Consider the following 23,522-nt stretch of genomic DNA (forward strand, 5'->3'; position numbering starts at 1 on the left):
CATGGAAGGAGTTGAATTGAATGTCTCATGTTCAATATACTCTGCGTTATGTCCTAAAGAAAGGTCCCTTTATGGAGACAATGCTTTCTTTGCACATGCTTAATCTGTTGTCCGTGCAGAAACACATATGTAGGAAAAATGACATCCAGCAAAATAGTAACATGTATTTTCCTTTACAAGAAATATAAACCATGTGCATCAGTAGCTAGTACTGTCATAAAGCAACATTGGAGGTAGTTAGAGTATAGGATCAATCTGGCCCTTTCCTTGATTTATTGGTACATTAAAGGGGACAGTTTTAAGTATTACCGGTTTGCTGTGTCAGTGTGTGTGTGTGTGTGTGTGTGTGTGTGTGTGTGCGTGCGTGCGTGCGTGCGTGCGTGCGTGTTATTCTCGCTCTGAGGAACAGCAGCGTTCTCCTTTTGCTTTTATTCATTGCAGCGATCTCTGGGGTTTTGCTGAACGGCAGCCATCTTCTTTATCGGTGTTCCCTCTGTGGTTCTATTACTCTCTGTCCTTCACTGCACCCACCGACCTGACAATTTAATCACAGGGCCATGTGCCCGTGGGCCTCCCTCCTTTTTCATCAGGAGACCGGACTCTCTGGGGATAAATATATTTTTTATGGAGCTTCTCTCTCTCACTGCCTCTATCAGCCTCTGTCTCTCTCCGTCTCTCTATTTATTTATTTCTTTCTTTCTCTCTCTTGTGCTCTCTCTCTCTCTCTCTCTCTCTCTAGCCACTTTCAAAGGAAACATGTCAGGTGTGTAGGTATTATGCATTTAAATAGTACCTCCCAAAAGTGAGAAAGTGGTAAGCAGTCCACATCTGCTAACATACTGGTCTGCTACTGAACAATGAACTATATGGGTTATTCTACCGTTAATTACTGTGGTATAGAGCCTATGTGATCCTGTATGGCTCAGTTGGTAGAGCATGGAGCTTACACCGCCAGGGTTGTTGGTTAAATTCCAGGGGCCACCCATACGTAAAATGTATGCACGCATGACTGTAAGTCACTTTGGTGCTAAGGACTGACCATACATGATACCAAAACCATAGTTGCAACCATGCTTTCAGGCTATACAGTGTATGTTTACCATTTCATTGTTTACAAACTATGGCGTAAAACAAGCTAATACGTCGGTTTCTGATGGGGGTACGACAGTTGAACTAAGCTCCTGAGGCATTTATAAGAATCAACGGGTACATATCGTTCCTTTAAAAGTTCAAAAATGGATCCACCAATGCCAGACTGCCCCTTTAATGCCTCTCTAATTGTATGTTTCAGACAGCCCCCATACTCTATTTCTGCTGCATAATCATTATGAAGGAGCCACTAAAGCATCGTGCAAATGACTTCAGATCCTGTAGCACTCTGCTTGCTAATGGCATTATCGATACATTATTCCTATCATCTGTTCTCTGAAATTGGGTACGAGGTTATAAAGAAATGAGATTTGGCCCACACTTAAGTGTCAGAAGATACTCTAGTCTAAAAGTGAGGAAGTATGATCACAGGGCCTTAGCAACTCTAGAGGACATTAACCAAAGGAATGCAGTACTTTAAGACAGCACCGGTACATGGAACAAACATTCGGAGTGTTACATCGCTGAACACTGCATGTACAGGTCCAGGTTATTGTACCCTGCTTTACTCGCACCGTGCATCCTGTATATCACTGAATGCATGGAGAAGGTGAGCTACACTGAACACAATGTAGGTCCTGTGTGGCTCAGTTGGTAGAGCATGGTGCTTGCTATGCTCAGAGTTGTGGGTTCAATTCCCACGTGGGACCCAGTATGAAAATATATGCACTCACTACTGTAAATCGCTCTGGATAAGAGAGACTGCTAAAATGTATGTACTGTAACTCAATGGGGAGTTTTATTTCTTTTTGCTCAGAGTTATTGAGTAAAGGTACACCACGAGAGAGTGAAGAAAATGTGCTGGAACAAGATTAGGGCCAAGTGGGTCGTCTGGATTTGGAATTCACTGTAACACTGCTCCCTAATCAATTTTACCTTCAAACAATTCAATTGTTTTCCCACTGCATTGATATCTTGATTGCTGCTCTTACCGGCATGCAGCCTCCACAAAGCACCCTTCTGGGTGGCAACGGAAATCCCATAACGATCCATCACTGAGGGAGTTAATGTTTTTTTCTGGTGGACTCCTTATTAGCAAGCCACCGGATATTGCAGGCCTTTGCAAAGACTTCCCATTTCTCTGCTTTATGTTCATGAGAGAGTGCAGGGGAATGTGTCCACTCAGTAATACAGAGCAGACCATCAAAATATAATTAGAATATAATTATCTCACAGACTAGACCATATGTATGACCCTGCAAAAGGGTTCCAAAAGGGTTCTTCGCCTGTCCCCTTAGGAGAACCCTTTTTGGTTCCAGGTAGAACCCTTTTGGGTCCCATGTAGAACCATCTATGGAAAGGGTTCTACATGGAATGCGAAATGGTTCTACCTGGAACCAAAAAGGGTTATTCAAAGGGTTCTCCTACGGGGACAGACAAAGAACCCTTTTTAGTTCTAGATAGCACCTTTTTTTCTAAGAGTGTATAACTAGTGGCGTGTTGCGATCAGTCACAATGATAGGGAAACGGGATTCAGAGGCTTGTTGATATTGTACAATGTGTAACATATGGGGCTTGTACACCAACCTAATGCCACTCTTGCAGCCGAGGCATCGTAATTGATCCAGAAGGAGACCCAGGACAAGATGGTGATCAGGATAGAGGGCATGTAGGTCTGCAGGATAAAGTAGCCGATGTTCCTCTTTAGCTTGAAGCTCAAAGACAGTCGTGGGTAGGCACCTATGAAAACAAGATGTTGAGCGGTTGAATAGAATGAACAACTTCTTGGTTCGAGGAGCATACTGGAACATCTCGTGTTTTTGTTTTTGTTTCTATGGCAATGGCAGCATGGGTTGGATTTATCACTATGGAAACAAGCATCCTTGAACCATACTTCACAACAATTTGACACACGTTGGTTGTGAATGCGAGGCAAATAATAAAATATTTCAATACTAACTGTGATGATAGAAAATGTTGCACTTTCAATCAACATATATTATTTATTTTAAACTATTTCATAATTTATGCATGTATAAAAGTCTTGGAGCTTGATATGTTAGGCATTTGGTAATGTACGTATTTCTTCTCTGACCTGGCTTATGAAAAACACCCTTAATGATTTATCACATATCTGTCATCGTAAATGTCCATTTGAGTTGCACATTCCTCTCTGTATAGCATTACACCAGTGATGCATGACTCTGGTCCTCAAGGGTCATAGTGTCTGCTGGTTTTCGTCCATGCCTTGTTAATCAGAGATGAATTAACATCTGGGTATCCAAGTATCCTCAGCCAATCAATGGCACTTATTGATTAATTAAGAGCCAAGGACAAACGAGTAGCAGAAGAAATGCAGAACTCAAGGGTGTCAGTTGTACACCTCTAAGCGATAGAAGGAAGTCCTTTCACTGTTTCTAAGAAAAGTTTACCTAAAAAATATCCTCCAATACTACACATTACCGTGGCTATTTATTAAAGCATGGGGTTTGAGTCACGCTAACACGGATCATACCACTCCCACTGATTCGCACACAAACATTCTAAACAAACCAATCAAACTCTCGAATCACAAACTATCTGGATCGACGGACTGCTGTTCGTGTGCTGTATACGTGAGATGAGGTACATTCGTCAGGGGAGAGTACTTTCCCTTTAAGAAAGGTAACATTATGCAAGAAATAGTGGGAGGCGAAAGTAGGTGTTGAAAGAAGATTGGTGGTACAGAGGATGTAGGTGTGCAACTAAGCGTCCTCACTAGCTGTGTCTCTGGACGTACGTCAGCGAGTGGGGAGAGTACACCATATATTATAAGGAGGAGGAAGAGGGGGATGAGAAGGAGGAGAGGAAGGAATAGGAGGATGGTGATGATGGTGATATGGTAACCATGGCAACACCCATGATGACCACGACCGTGAAAACTCTCGTAATGTAAGGGTGCGATGTCCGACAACGTCCACCAGTTCAACACAGATCGCCCTTTATCCACTACTAAAGTGAGAGGGGGGAAAAAAGCATGTGGAAACAACCAATCGGAGTTGACCTTTTGTGTTTCATTTATTTGCATTGTACTTTCTCTATGCACACTCACAGGGCCCTGCACACTCACGCACACAGACACTCCGACACACAAACACTCAATTCATAATTTGCTCACACACACATAATATGCACATACATTTACACTGACTACACACCCGCACACCCACTCACATACAATCATCATATACACTGCTACTACTCTGTTTATCATATATGCCTTGTCACCTTACCCTTATACATATCTACCTCTACCACTACAGTATCACTGCACATTGTAAATATGGTACTGGAACTGACTAACCCTGTATATAGTATGCTTACTTACTTTCTTGTGTTCTTCTTATTTCTGTTTCCTGTGTGTTTTTCTTCTACCTTATGTTATTTTTAGCACTACATTGTTATTGATTACTGCATTGATGGGTTCAAGAAAGGCATTTCACTGTACTCTGTGCACATGACATTAAAACTTGAAACTTGAAATCCTTATGGCAATGTTTCCCTGTGAGCTTGGAGGGGAATAATTGATGCTCTGGGCCTTACTTTCCACATGAATTTCTGATGCCCTGTTTCCCAGGCTGCTTCTCCATGGCTTCTCTCTTTTAAAGAGCTGAAGAAAACAGCGGGGTAATTGCCATCCTACCATCATTCACTGCTCCTGTGTGAGTCTCTGTGAGTGAAGCCAGAAACAGCAGCACATGGAGGAAAGTTGGTCTTTAGCCAGGCTCGGGGATGGAGACAGGCCTTTGAAGTATGATACAGGTGTCCTCAGAGGAGCAAGGGAGAGGGGAGACAGGGGGCCCTCAGAGGATCCAGGGAGAAGGGAGACAGGGGGCCACACTGAGGAGCCAGGGAGAAGGGAGACAGGGGGCCACACCGAGGACCCAGGGAGAGGGGAGAGAGGGGCCCACACTGAGGAGCCAGGGAGAAGGGAGACAGGGGGCCACAGAGGAGCCAGGGAGAGAGGAAAGAGTATAGAGGGGCCACACTGGACACTCAACTTTAATGGCTACCATCGGGGACTCAAATAAAGGTAGGGATGGTGAGGAATTCTCACATACAAGCAAGTGCATATACATACTCTCACACCCTGACATGCATGTGCACGCATACATGAACGTGCACGCACCCACGCACCAAATTATGTCAAGTATACCGATAACATTTAATCTGAACTGGAAGATACAGCCACTACAAAACTGAAGTAGCAGTGAAGAGTTTCATAGTGAAGCACTGGTTTGGTAAAAGCTAGATGTAAAATAACATGGTAAGGCTGTGTATTTCCTGAGAATGTGTTTAAAAAAAAAATAATAGGCTTCACCTGTGGAAAAGACAACATTTCTGGATACCAGCTTGTAGTCCACTATGGAGAACTGTGGCAGCTCAATGCGTGTTACCCCCGTCACCGCATTGTCTCCTCCCTTCCAGTAGAACTCAATGTCATCTGTCGTGTATCCATCTGAACCACAGGAAGAAAGACAGCGTTAGAATGAACCTACTTTACTGGGATACCATGTGAAGAAACTAAGTCACAGGTCATTAAATCTCCACTCTCTCAATTTAACCACTAAAAAGGCCCAGGGCAATCAAAAACATGATATACCTGTGTTCTGTATACAAGTATACAAAACATTAAGAACACCTGCTCTTTCCATGACATGGACTGACCAGGTGAATCCAGGTGAAAGCTATGATCCACTGTTGATGTCACTTGTTAAATCCACTTCAATCAGTGTTGATGAAGGGGAGGAGACAGGTTAAAGAAGGATTTTTAAGCCTTGAGACGAATGAGACATGGATTGTGTATATCTGCCATTCAGAGGGTGAATGGGCAAGACAAAAAATGTAAGTGCCTTTGAACGGGGTATGGTAGTAGGTGCCAGGCACACCTGCTTGTGTCAAGGGCTGCAATGCTGCTGGGTTTTTCACGCTCAACAGTTTCCCGTGTGTATCAAGTATGCTCCACCACCCAAAGGACATCCAGCCAACTTGACACAACTGTGGGAAGCATTGGCAGCACATGGAGGAAACGTGCTGCCAATGTAGTTAAAACATAGGCCAGCATCCCTGTGGAACGCTTTCGACGTCTTGTAGGTGTTGAAGGTTTTCCTAATGTTTGGTGCACTCAGTGTATATTTCCATACTCAGAGGTTGAAATAATACTGTGAAATTGTGAAAATTATGATAATGCCCTTTTAGAGTAAGAGCTATTTGAAAAGACCACCTGAAATTTCAGCGTGTTTTGGTGGGATGGAGTTTTGGCCTGCCTGGTGACATCACCATGTGGTAAATTAGTATAATAGACGAATAAGAGAGTTCCAAACATCTCTGCCAATAACAGCTAGTTTTCCGTTTTCCCCTCCCCACTCCGACCACTCCCAAAGAGTCCATTTTTGTTTCTCGTTTCACATTTGAACTGAAAATAAGGTGCTTAATAAGGTGCTTAATTGTTACCCAGAAGTGATTTGATACTGAGAAAAAAAATGGCTGCATTGGACCTTTAACATACAGTCTCACAGTAATCTCCATTGTGGTTGTATATCTTATACTAAAATATTATTTATACTGAAATAGTAAAATGTTATACACAGAATTTTGTTTTATATACTGAAATATTGAAATGCTGAAATCTAATAGAGAAATAGTCATTTCAGAGGTTGATGGTATTGATATATATATATATACTCACAGCTCTCGATCTCCAGAGTGCAGTTCTGCTCATCCAGAGGGTACCTCCTCAGGTCCATCATACAGGCTGCCGTCGTTGTGATCCTGAGGTCAACACACACACACACACAAGGGGGAAAGAGGATCACGTTAACTTAAGCTTTACCGGAGCCCACACACACATTCTCCAGCCATAGTGTCTGCTGTGGATCCACCTTAACTTCTCATCTGTGCATGAATCCATATAATTACAGTATAATGTTATTCCCCATCACGTTATGATATCCTGAATAACCACAGTCAACTCCACAGAGAGAAAGGATATCTCTCTGTCCCCGCTTGTAAGCAAGAAGAGCTTCAACTGAATACATTCCAGTATAGACTGTAATTGTTGAAGAGAAACTATATATGTGCATTGATCTTTACTCATAGTGTTTCAGTTGGTATCAGGTTCAGCCAGGTAGACCAGATTACCTTAAGATATGACGAAATAAGCCTTCAGAACCAGAACTCATCATTACAGTACACTCACGACTCGGTTACTTTACTGGACAGGTAATGTGACATCTGAACATTCCACATAGTAATGTCTGGAGATCCTACTCTGGGATTCCATTCCATACATTATCACTTACAGTTGGACCGTAGGTTTCAGGGTGAGTGATTGATTGAGTTGGGATAATAACAAGTGGACTGCGGTCCTGTATGGCTCAGTTGGTAGAGCAGGGTGTTGCAGCACCAGGATAATGGGTTTGTTCCCAGGGCCACCCATACGCAAAATATATGCATGCATGACTGTAAGTCGCTTTGTATAAAAGCGTCTGCTAAATGGTATAGATATGAACACTAGGGGATTTGTCCTTTTGGTCAGATCATGAGGTTGAATATTTTCGGTACAACAACAATTGATCTTCAAGCCAAGGGCACGTGAGGAAGAAGTCAGAATCGAACCATGTTCGTACAAGTTGCTGAATTCCTGGACTCCGTTAGTAAAATTGTAACCACTAGACAGTATAAGCTCCACAATGTAAAACAATACGTCTTTATGGATAAGAACGCCAGATCACATAGCTATACTGTCATCTCAGAAATACATTACATCCAGACGAGTGTGTTTGTCAGAAGCTATTAGACAAGATGGATGATTCTACCTACCTACGCACGCACGTACGCAGGCACGCACGTACGCACGCACACACACAGGAAGTACACACACGAACGTGCGCACGTACACACACATAGACACACATACACAGCTAATAACACAACTCTATATGAGCTGTAAACAGGGTCAAGCTCATGCACCCACACACACACACACACACACACACACACACACACACACACACACACACACACACACACACACACACACACACACACACACACACATACACACACACACACACACACACACATGTTCTTTAGAGGGGGTACATGAAACAGATTTACAGGATGTTAAAAGAACAGAATCAATGCATTGTATTGAATCTAACTATGTATAATTCAAAACTAGTCCAGTGCGAGTGATTAATATGCAAAAATCATTGAATTTCCATGCTGGATGGCTCAATTTGGAAGAAAACCATGCATTATACATATTCATTATCCTGATGAACAATTCAGGACTTGTCAAACAACAAAGACCAATGGCTATGGATATTGAAACAGGGAATCATAACAAAGCAACAGCTGAGCTTGCATCATCATCTATACATTTTCTTTTTTTATGTTGTTTTCTTCTCATCTTAAAATATGTTTTAAAAATACACATTTCAACAAAGCTTCACAATGTACACGCTACTGCACCAATATGTCGCGGGAAAAGCTAAATTGAGCCTATAGGAAGGGATTATATTTACTAGCCAAAAACAAAGCAGCTGGTGGCCTAGAGGTGGTCCAGTGGTCTAAGCCACTGCCTCCGCAGCACAAAGATCACTGCAGCATGGTTAAAAATCTGGTTCACTGCTATTTTTGGGCTCTCTCCTCTATTATTCCTCTCCGTCTATGCTATGCAATAAACAGAAAAAAAGAGAGGAGTGGGAATGCCCCACTTCTTTAAAAACCTAGCAGCTCATACAGCATGTATTACTATAAAATAATAAAATCAAATATTGTGATATCCCTTCAAATGAATCAGTCTTGGATGCATTCATCTAGAACCCATTGGTTCCACTGCTTTGGAACCCACCTCAGGCCGTAGAGCACTGTTCCATCCGGGTGGAGGCGGATCATGCGGTTCTTGACCGTCACACCGTGGACGAAGGACTTCTTGTCGTTCAGGAAGTAGGTGTCAGGGACCCAGAGTGAATCTGCTACCCGGTTATCCAGGGTGAGGTTCAGTGGGATCCCTAAGTACGCCAGCCTCTTGTCCCTCCAGTACTGCTGGAAGTACATGGTTAAAGTGTAGTCCTGGAAGGAGATTAACATATGGTGATGTTAGTATACTGTAGTATATCCACTTCCTTATTTTTTATTGCCATACAGTGCATGTGTGTGTGTGTGTGTGTGTGTGTGTGTGTGTGTGTGTGTGTGTGTGTGTGTGTGTGTGTGTGTGTGTGTGTGTGTGTGTGTGTGTGTTTCTTGAGTCTGCACCCCATAGTTCTGAGAATGACTGTGGATAAGCCTATTTTGGGAGGAGAGATGAGGAGTTTACAGTCGCAAGCTGCCTGAATGGTGAGGGGAAAGGTTGTAACGTGGTGGCACACACTGTGCTACTCTGACACATCCTCCTGCCCACCAAACTGGTTTTCCAAATTTCCCCTCAGACCCACTCAGACCCACTCCACTTCCCCTCTGTGTCAAAATGGCCACCGCAGTAGAAGGCTTCCCAGCAGGTGGAAGGAGGAACAGTGTGGCATGGCTGTGTGATTCAGCCACAGTCCTAACGGCCTGTAGGCAGGGCCAGGCTGTACCAGGAGTCTGTCCAAGTGGCTCCGCCACACACTCCAAAATACCCAACAGCAATGTGTTTCTCTCTCTACGCCAGCAGCACTGTTATGAGTGGAGCCAACCACATGGTCTCTGACTAAAGCCAATTACATTGTGTAGTATTGGGTCCAATATTTCAGTGCAGCCTACTCAGTCCTTGCAGCTTGCTATGGAGGAGAGCCAGAGGCAAGACATCATGCCAATTGAAAGTGAGGGGGCACGTACTCCCTCTATTTGGTCAGTTTTTAGGATAAAGAGATACAAAATGTACACTAAATGTATGACTCCGTACACCTCCAACCAACTGTTCAATGATGTCCCTGGAGATTATTTCAGGTATTTCAAGATGGGAGTGTTCCAGGGGTGAGAAGTGTGAACCAGTCAGGGATGTAGTTTTAGATAAGTCTTTACATGAAAGAGCATGAATGATTTAAATAACCACTGTAGCCGGGTCCTGCATTCAAAGCCGCAGCTGCCTTGGAATTCTTATAAATCTTGCACGGGGACAATCACAGAGCATTTCAAATAAAGGAGTAGTCCTGATAAGGAGCTCACCTTGTGAAGTCTGACCCTGAATCAGTTTATCACACTGATGCTGTCATGCAACAGTGGCAATTGTGGTAATCTCCTTAAAGGAGGAATCTGTAGTTTGAATTCCATTCAAAGTATCAACCTGGAAGGACTGAGGGGAAGACTCTTTGCACGTTTACCGCGCACTGTTTAGCTGTGTGTGTGTGTGTGTGTGTGTGTGTGTGTGTGTGTGTGTGTGTGTGTGTGTGTGTGTGTGTGTGTTCTTGTGTATAGCTTTTGATTTATATTCATTCAATAACGCACCCTGTAAGGACTTATCAGTCATGGTCGTCCATATTACTGCGATTTTACTGCTACTACATTCTCCAAGACAGCGTTTTTTTTTGGTCCTTCTGTAATTCATTTAGTGACCTAATGTTACTGATGACACTGGGCGCGTCCCAAATGGCACCCTATTCCTTACACAGTGGGCCCTGGGCAAAAGTAGTGCACTGCATAGGGAATAGGGTGCCATTTGGGACGCAGACCTTTGGGGGCGTTGAACCTGCTCTGGTTTGGTGGCGTCATTTAAATCAACCTACAGTGTGTGATGATCCCCTGTATACTGACCGATCCAGCAGCCTACTATTCTCATTTGTCATTGCATCTGCTCCCTGTCTCCAACAGATGCTCCTCATTATCAAACAGCTAGCTTATCACGATCATGCTTTCACACAAAACCACCCTTTATGAACCGGCCCTGTCCCACCAACAACGTCCGTAATTCTATGATCTCACCCCTTGCCGTAAATCCGTGTACGTTTAGCGCATTTACAAACGGTCTCCTTGTGACATCATGCATTCGTAGAAAGATGAATTTATGCGTAGACCACAAGGTCATTAGCCAATACAATTCCAACTGACATTGTGAGTAGCTATGTAAGGCTTATTGGCATGTGGTCCCCACATGCCATCATGTACTGTATGCACAAACACAACCTCTATAAGGTGCTTAGCTATATATTATCAAACAGATTGATGTAAATCAGGTAGCCTAGTGGTCAGAGTGTTGGGCCAGTAACCGAAAGGTTGCTAGATCGAATCCCCGAGCTGACGAGATAATACTCTGTTGTTCTTCCCCTGAACACGGCAGTTAACCTGCTGTCATTGTAAATAAGGTTTTGTTCTTAACTGACTTGCCTAGTTAAATAAAAGGAGATATTCATAGTGCAGTGACAATAGTCAGCTAAGGGTTTCTGACGGACTGATCGTAAACATTCTCTATAATAACTACAGTATGTCGCTCATAACTGAACTGAAGCGATAACCTACACTAACAGTGACCCTCAAATTGCAAACACAGTTATAAAAACAAATCAATGTAGCTAATTTGGTTATACATTATTGTCAATCCAAACTCAGTAGAGAATAATTTGACGCAGTCGGTCATTTTCAAAGCAATTCCACAGGCTTCCCCAAGAGATTTGTTCTTGGAAGCCCATTTTTCACTGCGGGAAATCACCCTCTCTCCCTACTTCTGTGGTGAACCTCAACAGCATATTAAAATTAGCATGCATGGTCTCTGATCTACTCTAAGGGCCTTTAGTAGGAGGAGCTGATTACCCCAGAAATGATCTTAAATACACTATGAGAGGGGAGACCCAGAGCCGTATATAGAGATGTAATGGATAATAATGGCTTCTAAACACAGAGCTTTGGCTGCGATAACAATGGATCTCTCTGTATGTGCATTACTGGGGTTTGATAGATAAATCAGGATTAAAACTGTGATAAAAGGCTTCATACAGGATTTTACAAGTGATTCCCAAGTGGCAGGAAGAGACCAAGAATTACACAGAAGACTGAAGGGATAAATAGCTGCCTGTGTACACCGACACAAATAACATGATATGATGCTGGGCCAAAGCATTGCACCGGAAATGTGGGCACTCATCTTCAGCTTTTGCCATGCACAAAAGGAAGCACTCGCGCACGCACACACACACACGCACACACACACACACACACACACACACACACACACACACACACACACACACACACGCTATATAGACTTTGTAGAGGGATCATGCTACTGCAGAGAGCTGGCTTCATGGATCGATAGAATCATGTCCGATAGCAATCAAAAATGATAAAGTGGGGGTCAGCGTTTAAGCATAACCCCATTACACCTCTTATAACTCTCCTACAGCACTCTGGGAAATACGACCGTAACTTCAGGAGACCAATTGCCTCACAACCCTTAGTAGACCTGCCAATATTCATAGGGGTTATGCCCTTCGACATCTGGTTACACATAGTTCCTGATGGAACGTTAAAATGAACCTATATGTAAATTCCAGGGTCAGTATGGTCTATTGGCTGTAGATGGTGCAGGATTTCTTCAGATAGACACAGAGAAAAGCAAACAGTAATGACAGGAACAGTTGGAGAGAGAAAAAATATCCACTTCATATGACAGATTTTCTGCACCCACACACCCACGCTGCAGAGGGACTAATGGCTGGTTACTCGGGCTATCTCGTAGCGAATTCAAATCGTTATCCATTTCTGCAGTCCCTTATGGGTTCGTCTCTCCTCCATACAACAACAATTTGACTGACGCTACCCTACAACATTTCTTCTCTTTTTACTCCAGTTGCTTGAGATTCAACTAACCTGAAATGGACAGTCATTTAAGTAAAAATCTAAAGTTCAATAAACTGCGAAAATATAACAAAGGAAGTGCACAGTGGCCATTCAGATGGTTCATCAATTTGCTTTGGTCAATACTGTTTTTCAAGTTCTACCATCACCTGGGTGCAGTCAATACACAGTCATACAGTATGCGCTAGTAATTACCCTAGTTCCCATGGTAACTGATGGCTACGGCTATGACAGTCTCTCCCCTGCCTCCTCCATGCAGTGTTAAGAGTAGAGAGAAAACATCCCTTTGGAAGACAAACTGCAAATGTAGCCATCACTGAGGTTCTCACAGAGAGAGAGAAGAGCTTATTAACCCAAGATCACTGACTATACACAAAGCAGTATTTACCTACACATGTAGGACCAGCCATTGTTTTAGAGCCAATTCTGCCATTTCAAAGATATGGAGTCCCCACGGGACTACATATTATCTTCAAAGAGATTCTTCTATCAAAGGGAAAGAGGAGCATCTCATTTACACATTTCCTACAGGCTACTTCCATTGTCACGGCGCAAAAGTGCCTCCTGTTCCAACGTAAACAACTGTCCCTGGTTTCAGGAAGATCAAAGCCCATGAATGGTTTACTTGGTCGGGTTACAGTGCTTACTAGAATGATCGGAATCACTACAAGACCAGGGTCCGTATGTGTCAAGTGTCTCAAAAGGAGGAGTGCTGATCCAGGTTTAGGTCCTCCGTGTCAACGTAACCTCAATTTGTTATGATCTAAAGGGCAAAACAGATCCTCGATCAGCATCCTGAGACGCTTGTACATCCTCCAGGATGAATATTACATAATCCAAAACTTGTTGTCTTAATTGAACATCACCCAGAACATTATGTAATCAGTGAATAAATTAGTTCATCTCTTTCTTCCATTTTGGCTCTCTGTATTTTCAATATTGCGCCTTGTTCTTGAGAATGTCATGTGTATGAAAAATTGCCACATTTTACACGCTGTTGTTCATTGATTATTGATTGCCATTACCATTAGTATCTATCTATTTATCCTGCTACTGGTCACTAGTACTCCTGTTTACATGTATATGTTACCATTAGAATCTATCTATTTATCCTGCTACTGGTCACCTGTACTCCTGTTTACATGTATATATTACCATTAATATGTATCTATTTATCCTGCTACTGGTCACTAGTACTCCTGTTTACATGTATATGTTACCATTAGTATCTATCTATTTATCCTGCTACTGGTCACTAGTACTCCTGTTTACATGTATATATTACCATTAGTATCTATCTATTTATCCTGCTACTGGTCACCATTACTCCTGTTTACATGTATATATTACCACTAGTATCTATCTATTTATCCTGCTACTGGTCACCATTACTCCTGTTTACATGTATATATTACCACTAGTATCTATCTATTTATCCTGCTACTGGTCACCATTACTCCTGTTTACATGTATATATTACCATTAGTATCTATCTATTTATCCTGCTACTGGTCACTAGTACTCCTGTTTACATGTATATATTACCATTAGTATCTATCTATTTATCCTGCTACTGGTCACTAGTACTCCTGTTTACATGTATATATTACCATTAGTATATATCTATTTATCCTGCTACTGGTCACCATTACTCCTGTTTACATGTATATATTACCATTAGTATCTATCTATTTCTCCTGCTACTGGTCACTAGTACTCCTGTTTGCATGTATATGTTACCATTAGTATATATCTATTTATCCTGCTACTGGTCACCATTACTCCTGTTTACATGTATATATTACCACTAGTATCTATATATTTATCCTGCTACTGGTCACCATTACTCCTGTTTACATGTATATATTACCATTAGTATCTATCTATTTATCCTGCTACTGGTCACCATTACTCCTGTTTGCATGTATATGTTACCATTAGTATCTATCTATTTATCCTGCTACTGGTCACTAGTACTCCTGTTTGCATGTATATGTTACCATTAGTATCTATCTATTTATCCTGCTACTGGTCACCATTTGTCACGTCCTGGCCAGTATATAAGGTTAATTGTTTTTGTAGTTTGGTCAGGGCGTGACAGAGGGTATTTGTTTTATGTGGTTCAGGGTGGTGTGTTTGTTCAAAGGGGGGTTTGATTTAGTATTTCCGGGGTTTTTGGTTGATGTTCTATGTTTATGTATTTCTATGTGTAGTCTGGTGAGTGTGTTTCTATGTTGTGCTGATTGGGGTTGGGACTCTCAGTTGAAGGCAGGTGTTGTCTATCTGCCTTTGATTGAGAGTCCCATATATTAGGGTGTGTTTGTTATTCGTGGGTGATTGTTCTGTGTGTAAGCCGTATGCTAGCCAGACTGTTAGTAGTTGTTCGTTCGTTCGTTTCTTTGTATGTTCATTTTTAAGAGTAATTAAAAACATCAAGATGAACTCTATCGACTCTGCTGCGTATTGGTCTACCTTTTCCGACGATGATTTCGTTATATCGTCAGAAGACGAAGATAACCGTGACACCATTACTCCTGTTTACATGTATATATTACCATTAGTTCCTATCTATTTATCCTGCTACTGGTCACTAGTAGTCCTGTTTTCATGTATATATTACCATTAGTATCTATCTATTTATCCTGCTACTGGTCACTAGTACTCCTGTTTACATAGATACTAATGGTAATATATACATCTATTTATCCTGCTACTGGCCACTAGTACTCCTGTTTACATGTATATATTACCATTAGTTCCTATCTATTTATCCTGCTACTGGCCACTATTACATTGTCAGAGCAACAACCAAGCCATGAGGTTGAAGGAATTGTCCGTAGAGCTCAGAGACAGGATTGTCTCAAGGTACAGATCTGGGTAAGGGTTCCCCAAAATTTCTGCAGCATGGAAGGTTCCCAAGAACACAGTGGCGTCAACCAAGATGGCGTAGCAGCAAGACGTGTTTGTTTTTGTCCCGTGTAAATATTCATATTTTTTTATTTTTCTGTATACATTTCAATCTCTTTTTCCATTTTCAAATTAAATATACCTTCCTGCAACCCACTTCACCCAACGTGGTACGGATCTGCAATTTTTTTTAGACCTTATAACTGGAACCTTTATCAGAAGCTATCCTTCAGAAGCTAGCCAGCTAATTAGCTACTAGCTATTTAGTCATTGTTAGCCACTGCTAGCAGTCTTTACCTTTAGCACAGACACCAGCCGCTTTAGCCCGGATAGCCCGGATAATATCTGCCAGTCTGCATAGCGCGATATCAGCCCTGAGCAGCTTTCTTCCCCCACTACATCACTGGATTCCTGCCGCATGCTCTGGACCATTACACCGGATCATCGCAGCTAGCTAGCTGCTACCGAGTGACTATCGTGGCTAACGCGCTTGTCCAGATGCAAGCACCAGTTAGCCTCGTGCTAGGCCCATTCCGCCGGCTAGCAAACGAAGTACACCAACTACAATACCTCTCTTGCCAATTGGCCTGGACCTTTTGTCGACACGGAGCCCCGCCGATCCATCACGACTGGTCTGCTGACGTATTTCGTCTGATGTGCTCTCAACCGGCCTCTGCGTCGTTGAAGTCGGTGAGGAACCAGCTACTAGACCCGGCCCGCTAACTCTTTGAGCGCCGTGTCTCCCGCTCGCCTAGCGTAGTGACGACTGCCGAGCAGCTCCCTGTTTCATCCATTGCTGCTTATTGGACCCTATGATCACTCGGCTACACAGCTGATGCCTACTGGACTGTTCATTAACACGGTACTTCATTTTGTTTATCTGTCGGCCCCAGCCTCAAACTCAGGCCCTGTGTGTGGCTAACTGACCCCCCATTCATCGCCATTTACCCGTTGCTGTTGTTGTCTTAGCTGTTTATCCGTTGTTGTCTTAGCCCTCCCAATCAACACCTGTGATTGCCTTATGCCTCCCTCTAATGTCAATATGCCTTGTATACTGTTGTTAAGAGTAGCTCTCATTGCTTTGTTTTACTGCGGAGCCCCTAGTCCCACTCTACATGCCTCAGTTAGCTCCCTTACCCCCCACCCCCACACATGCGGCGACTGCACCTAGCTTAATTGGCGCTTCCAGAGATGCATCCTCTCTCATCATCACTCAATGCCTAGGTTTACCTCCACTGTACTCGCACCCTACCATGCCCTTGTCTGTGCATTATGCTCTGAATCTATCCTACCATGCCCAGAAGTCTTCTCCTTTTACTCTCTGTTCCAAACGCACTAGACGACCAGTTCTTATAGCCTTTCGCCGTACCCTTACCCTACTCCTCCTCTGTTCCACTGGTGATGCAGAGGTTAATCCAGGCCCTGTGTGTCCCCAGGCGCTCTCATTTGTTGACTTCTGTAACCGGAAAAGCCTTGGGTTCATGCATGTTAACATCAGAAGCCTCCTCCCTAAGTTTGATTTATGCACTGCTTTAGCACACTCCGCCAACCCTGATGTCCTAGCCGTGTCTGAATCCTGGCTTAGGAAGGCCACCAAACATTCTGAGATTTCCATCCCCATTTACAACATTTTCCATCAAGATAGAACTGCTAAAGGGGGCAGAGTTTCACTCTACTGTAGAGAGAGCCTGCAGAGTTCTGTCCTACTATCCAGGTCTATGCCCAAACAGCTCGAGCTACTACTTTTAAAAATCCATCTCTCCAGAAATAAGTCTCTCACTGTTGCCGCTTGTTATAGACCCACCTCAGCTCCCAGCTGCACCCTGGACACCATATGTGAATTGATTGCGCCCAACTATCGTCAGAGTTTGTGCTGTTAGGTGACCTAAACTGGGATATGTTTAACACCCCGACCGTTCTTCAATCTAAGCTAGATGCCCTCAATCTCAGACAAATTATCAAGGAACCTTCCAGGTACATCCCCAAATCTGTAAACATGGGCACCCATAGATATCATCCTGACCAACTGGCCCTCTAAATACACCTCTGCTGTTTTCAACCAGGATCTCACTGCCTCATTGCCTGCGTCCATTATGGGTCCGCGGTCAAACAACCACCTCTCATCACTGTCAAACGCTCCCTAAAACACTTCTGCGAGCAGGACATTCTAATCGACCTGGCCCAGGTATCTTGGAAGGATATTGACCTCATCCCGTCAGTAGAGGATGCCTGGTTGTTCTTCAAAAGTGCCTTCCTCACCATCTTAAATAAGCATGCCCTTTCAAATTTTTTTTAACTAAGAACAGATATAGCCTTTGGTTCACTCCAAACTTGACTGCCCTTGACCAGCACAAAAACATCCTGTGGTGCACTGCACTAGCTTCGAATAGTCCCCGCGATATGTCACTTTTCAGGGAAGCCAAGAACCAATATACAGTTAGTCAGTTAGGAATGCAAAGGATTTTTCAAACAGAAATTTGCATCCTGCAGCACTAATTCCAAAAAGTTTTGGAACACTGTAAAGTCCTTGGAGAATAAGAGCACCTCCTCTCAGCTGCCCACTGCTCTGAGGCTAGGAAACACTGTCACCACCGATAAATCCACGATAATTGAGAATTTCAATAAGCATTTCTCTACGGCTGGCCACGCTTTCCACCTGGCTACCCCAACCCCGGCCAACAGCTCTGCAGCCCCCGCAGCAACTGGATTGATGGCAACATTCGTGCAAAACTGAAAGCGCGAACCACTGCTTTTAATCAGGGCAAGGCGACTGGAAACATGACCGAATACAAAAGGTGTAGCTATTCCGTCAGTATAAGCGTCAGTATAGAGACAAAGTAGAGTCGCAATTCAAAGGCTCAGACACGAGAGGTATGTGGCAGGATCTACAGTCAATTACGGACTACAAAAAGAAAACCAAGCCCGTCGCAGACCACAATGTCTTGCTCCCAGACAAACTAAACAACTTCTTTACTCGCTTTGAGGACAATACAGTGTCACCAACACGGCCCGCTACCAAAACCTGCGGGCTCTCCTTCACTGCAGCCAACCTGAGTAAAACATTTAAACGTGTTAACCCTCGAAGGCTGCCGGCCCAGACGGCATCCCTAGCCACAACCTCAGAGCATGCGCGGACCAGCTGGCTGGTGTGTTAACGGACATATTCAATCAATCCTTATCCCAGTCTGCTGTTCCCACATGCTTCAAGAGGGCCACCATTGTTCCTGTTCCCAAGAAAGCTAAGGTAACTGAGCTAAATGACTATCGCCCCATAGCACTCACTTCCGTCATCATGAAGTGCTTTGAGAGACTAGTCAAGGACCATATCACCTCCACCCTACCTGACACAATAGACCCACTCCAATTTCCTTACCGCCCCAATTGGTCCACAGACGACGCAATCGCAATCACACTGCACACTGCCCTAACCCATCTGGACAAGAGGAATACCTATGTAAGAATGCTGTTCATCGACTACAGCTCAGCATTTAACACCAAACTCGTCATTAAGCTCGAGACCCTGGGTCTCAACCCCGCCCTGTGCAACTGGGTCCTTGACTTCCTGACGGGCCGCCCCCAGGTGGTGAGGGTAGGAAACATCTCCACCCTTCTGATCCTCAACACTGGGGCCCCACAAGGATGCGTTCTCAGACCTCTCTTGTACTCCCAGTTCACCCATGACTGCGTGGCCATGCACGCCTCCAACTCAATCATCAAGTTTGCAGACGACACTACAGTGGTAGTGATTGATTACCAACAACGACGAGACGGTCTACATGGAGGAAGTGAGGGCCCTCGGAGTGTGGTGTCAGGAAAATAATCTCACACTCAATGTCAACAAAACAAAGGAGATGATCGTGGACTTCAGGAAACAACAGAGGGAGCAGCCCCTTATACACATCTGGCCCTTTTTTGGACACTGTGTTAACAAACCTCCAAACGAGCTTTAATGCCATGCAACACTCCTTCTGTGGCCTCCACCTTCTCTTAAATGCTAGTAAAACAAAATGTATGCTCTTCAACCGATCGCTGCCCGCACACGCCCGCCCGCCTAGCATCACTACTCTGGACTGTTCTGACTTAGAATATGTGGACAACTATAAAAACCTAGGTGTCTGGCTAGACTGTAAACTCTCATTCCAGACTCATATTAAGCATCTCCAATCCCAAATTAAATCTAGAATCGACTTCCTATTTCGCAACAAAGCCTCCTTCACTCATGCTGCCAAACATACTCTCGTAAAACTGAATATCCTGCCTCTCCATGACTTTGGCGATGTCATTTACAAAATAGCTTCCAATACTCTACTCAGCCAACTGGATGCAGTCTATTACAGTGCCATCCATTTTGTCACCCAAGCCCCATATACTACCCACCATTGTGACCTGTATGCTCTTGTTGGCTGGTCCTCACTACATATTTGTCACCAAACCCACTTTAAAAAAATAAAAAAAATATTCAATGGAAGAAGTTTGGAACTGTCACGGCCGTCGTAGTGAGTAGACCAAAATGCAGCGGGTACGTGAATGCTCATATTTACTTTATTAGGAACACTACACAAAACAAGAAAACGAAAAAAACGAACGACAGCTAAACAGTATTGCAGGCTAAAATACAGCAGTGCAAAAACAACTTCCCACAAAAGACAGGTGGAAAAAGGGCTACCTAAGTATGGCTCCCAATCAGCAAGAACGATGTACAGCTGTTCCTGATTGAGAGCCATACCAGGCCAACACAAAGAAATACACAACATAGAAAAAACATAGAAATACAAAAACATAGAACCATACCCAAAAACCCCGATAACACAAAACAAACACACCCCTGCCACGCCCTGACCAAACTACAATAACAAATAACCCCTTATACTGGTCAGGACGTGACAGGAACCACCAAGACTCTTCCTAGACCTGGCCACTCGGCCAAACTGAGCAATCGGGGGAGAAGGGCCTTTGTCAGGGAGGTGACCAAGAACACAATGGTCACTCTGACAGAGCTCTAGAGTTCCTCTGTGGAGATGGGAGAACCTTCCAGAAGGACAACCATCTCTGCAGCACTCCACCAATCAGGCGTTTATGGTAGAGTGGCCAGACTGAAGCCACTCCTCGGTAAAAGGGACATGACAGCTCACTTGGAGTTTGCCAAAAGGCACCTAAAGATTCTCAGACCATGAGAAACAAGATTCTCTGGTCTGATGAAACCAAGATTGAACCCTTTGGCCTGAATGCCAAAGGGTTCAGGTGGAAACCTGGCACCATCCCTACGGTGAAGCATGGTGGTGGCAGCATCATGCTGTGGGGATGTTTTTCAGTGGCAGGGACTGGGAGACTAGTCAGGATCGAGGCAAAGATGAACAGAGCAAAGTACAGAGAGATCCTTGATGAAAATCTGCTCCAGAGTGCTCCGGACCTCAGACTGGGGGCGAAGGTTCACCTTCCAACAGGACAACCCTAAGTACACTGCCAAGACAATGCAGGAGCGGCGTCGGGATAAGTCTCTGAATGTCCTTGAGTGGCCCAGCCAGAGCCCGGACTTGATCCCGATCGAACACCTGAAAACAGCTGTGCAGCAACGCTCCCGATCAAACCTGACAGAGCTTGAGGGGATCTGCAGAGAAGAACGGAAGAAACTCCCCATCTTTCCCAAATACAGGTGTGCCAAGCTTGTAGCATCATACCCAAAAAGACTTGATGCTATAATCGCTGCAAAAGATTCTTCAACAAAGTACTGAGTAAAGGGTCGGAATATTTATGTAAATGTGATATGTTTTTTTTATTTTTTATAAATTAGCTAAAAAAAATCTAAAAACCTGTTTTTGCTTTGTCATTCTGGGGTATTGTGTGTTGCAAAATTTGGAAAAGTCGAAGGGTCTGAATACTTTCCGAAGGCACTTTATATCCTACTACCAGTCACTTTTCAGTCCTGTTCACGTGTATATCCTAATACCATTCACTTTTTATGTATAAACCCACCTCAACCACTCCAGTACCTCTGCACATTGAATAAAGTACTGGAACTGACCTGTATATACTTGCATTCTCTTGTTCATTTATCTCACATCGTAGTTATTATTTAAATTATTTTTGTTATCTATATTATTATTATTATTATTAATTATTATTAACAGTGCATTCTCAAGGTAAGAATTTCACTGTACTGTTTCACACCTGTTGTATCCTGCGCACATGGCGAATTAAGTGGCTTCTCACCTGAAATGCCAGTCCCAGAGAGGGGAGCAGCCCAGAGATCATTATTTCTGATAGAGAAGCGAACAGCTGCTGTGCACATGCTGCGCCACTTTCCAGGATACACACTGCACATGCACAGTTGTAAGAAGTTGAGCCCAGGCAGGTGTATTCAAAGACATGCCACAGATGCAGGGGGTGTTAAAGGTGTGTGCGGGGTGGGGGGTGTAGAGGTATGTGTGTGTGTGCGTGCGTGCGCGTGTGTTCATGAGAGAGAGCTTGAGAGAGAAAGAGTAAGAGAGAGAGAGAGATAGAGAGCGGGAGAGAGCGAGAAAGAGAGAGAGCTGGGAGAGAGAGAGAGAAAAAACCTTATTCAAGGTTTCAAAGACCTCTCTGATGAGAACAAACTACCCGTCCTGTTGGGGGAGGACGCAGAGAGCACTGCGTTGGCAGCGCACTTCATTGCTGCCTGCCATAAGATGAGTTACAGTGTCTGTCAGACCAACCAACCTGCACATGTCCTCTATGCCATTGTTCAATGTATGGTTATTTTGACCCTTGATTATCATTGTTGCTGTTGTCCTGTTGACAATAGATTATTATTATTTTAATGATGTTAATATTGTAAATCTCCAAAGTAAGCTTTGGCAATATGTACATTGTTACTTCAGGTCAATAAAGCAAGTTGAATTGAATTGAATTGAATTGAATTGAGAGAGAGCGAGAGAGATGCTGGAGTTGCTGAACATACTGTACTTTTCACTTTCCAATGCCACATACCAATACAGTTATCACAACTGAAGAACAAGATCAAGGGGAGAATGACTCACAAATGTTAATTGAGTTAGAGTAAAAACACACATACAAACACAAGACAACTGACAAAAGAGTGCAGAGCAGAGTACCACTCTGCATCCTAAATGTAGACCATATGTTTTCAGCACTAGTCTGATGGACAGCGGCCGGTATCTGACGTGATATTGTCCTAATACAAACATTGTGAAACATAGTTAGGCACACAATAACTCTAATTGTAGGACATTATTGTATGATTTTGAATGAAAGTTTACGCAGTTCGTGAATCCCAGGAGAAACATATTCAAGTACTATATGAAAGTGAGCAAAGCTAAAAGCACAATTGTGTGAGTCCCAATGTTTACAGTATTTGGGGGGGGGGGTGTTCACTCACCATGTTGACTTCGGATACCATGTCTATGCTCGCCACATCTATACTCATGCCAACTGCAACAGGGGCCCCTGTAATGCAAATGCAATGGTATCATTAACAATGACAGTGAATTCGAAAAATGGCTGCAATATGAGCCCAAGATGAGCGAATCTGCATAGTAAACATGGACACGCTGCAACATGTTTGCCCCACTTTTGAAAACGTACCTCCAAAGTCTGGTCGAAGACGAATATCATATCCCTTTAGTAGTTTGTCCACCGTCTCTTTCACAAACGACATGTTCCCTGGTTCATTCACGCTGAAACAACAACAAAAGGATTGTGTTTACTACAAAATT

At 43.5% G+C, this 23,522-nt stretch overlaps 1 protein-coding gene across 3 annotated transcripts in view; it reads right to left on the reverse strand.

Annotated features, from left to right (window-relative positions):
• Positions 1–23,522, reverse strand: part of LOC115179365 (gamma-aminobutyric acid receptor subunit beta-3-like) — a 58,436-nt gene that overhangs the window by 4,981 nt on the left and 29,933 nt on the right. For all 3 annotated transcript variants that reach the window (XM_029740803.1, XM_029740804.1, XM_029740805.1), the window contains 6 exons: positions 23,392–23,483; positions 23,186–23,253; positions 8,987–9,207; positions 6,818–6,900; positions 5,450–5,587; positions 2,677–2,829 (listed from right to left, as the gene is read on the reverse strand). In XM_029740803.1, coding sequence (XP_029596663.1) covers positions 2,677–2,829; positions 5,450–5,587; positions 6,818–6,900; positions 8,987–9,207; positions 23,186–23,253; positions 23,392–23,483 — 755 coding nt within the window. The remainder of the gene's footprint in view (positions 1–2,676; positions 2,830–5,449; positions 5,588–6,817; positions 6,901–8,986; positions 9,208–23,185; positions 23,254–23,391; positions 23,484–23,522) is intronic.

Source organism: Salmo trutta, chromosome 39, assembly GCF_901001165.1.
Source record: "Salmo trutta chromosome 39, fSalTru1.1, whole genome shotgun sequence".
Classification (NCBI taxonomy): Eukaryota; Metazoa; Chordata; class Actinopteri; order Salmoniformes; family Salmonidae; genus Salmo; species Salmo trutta.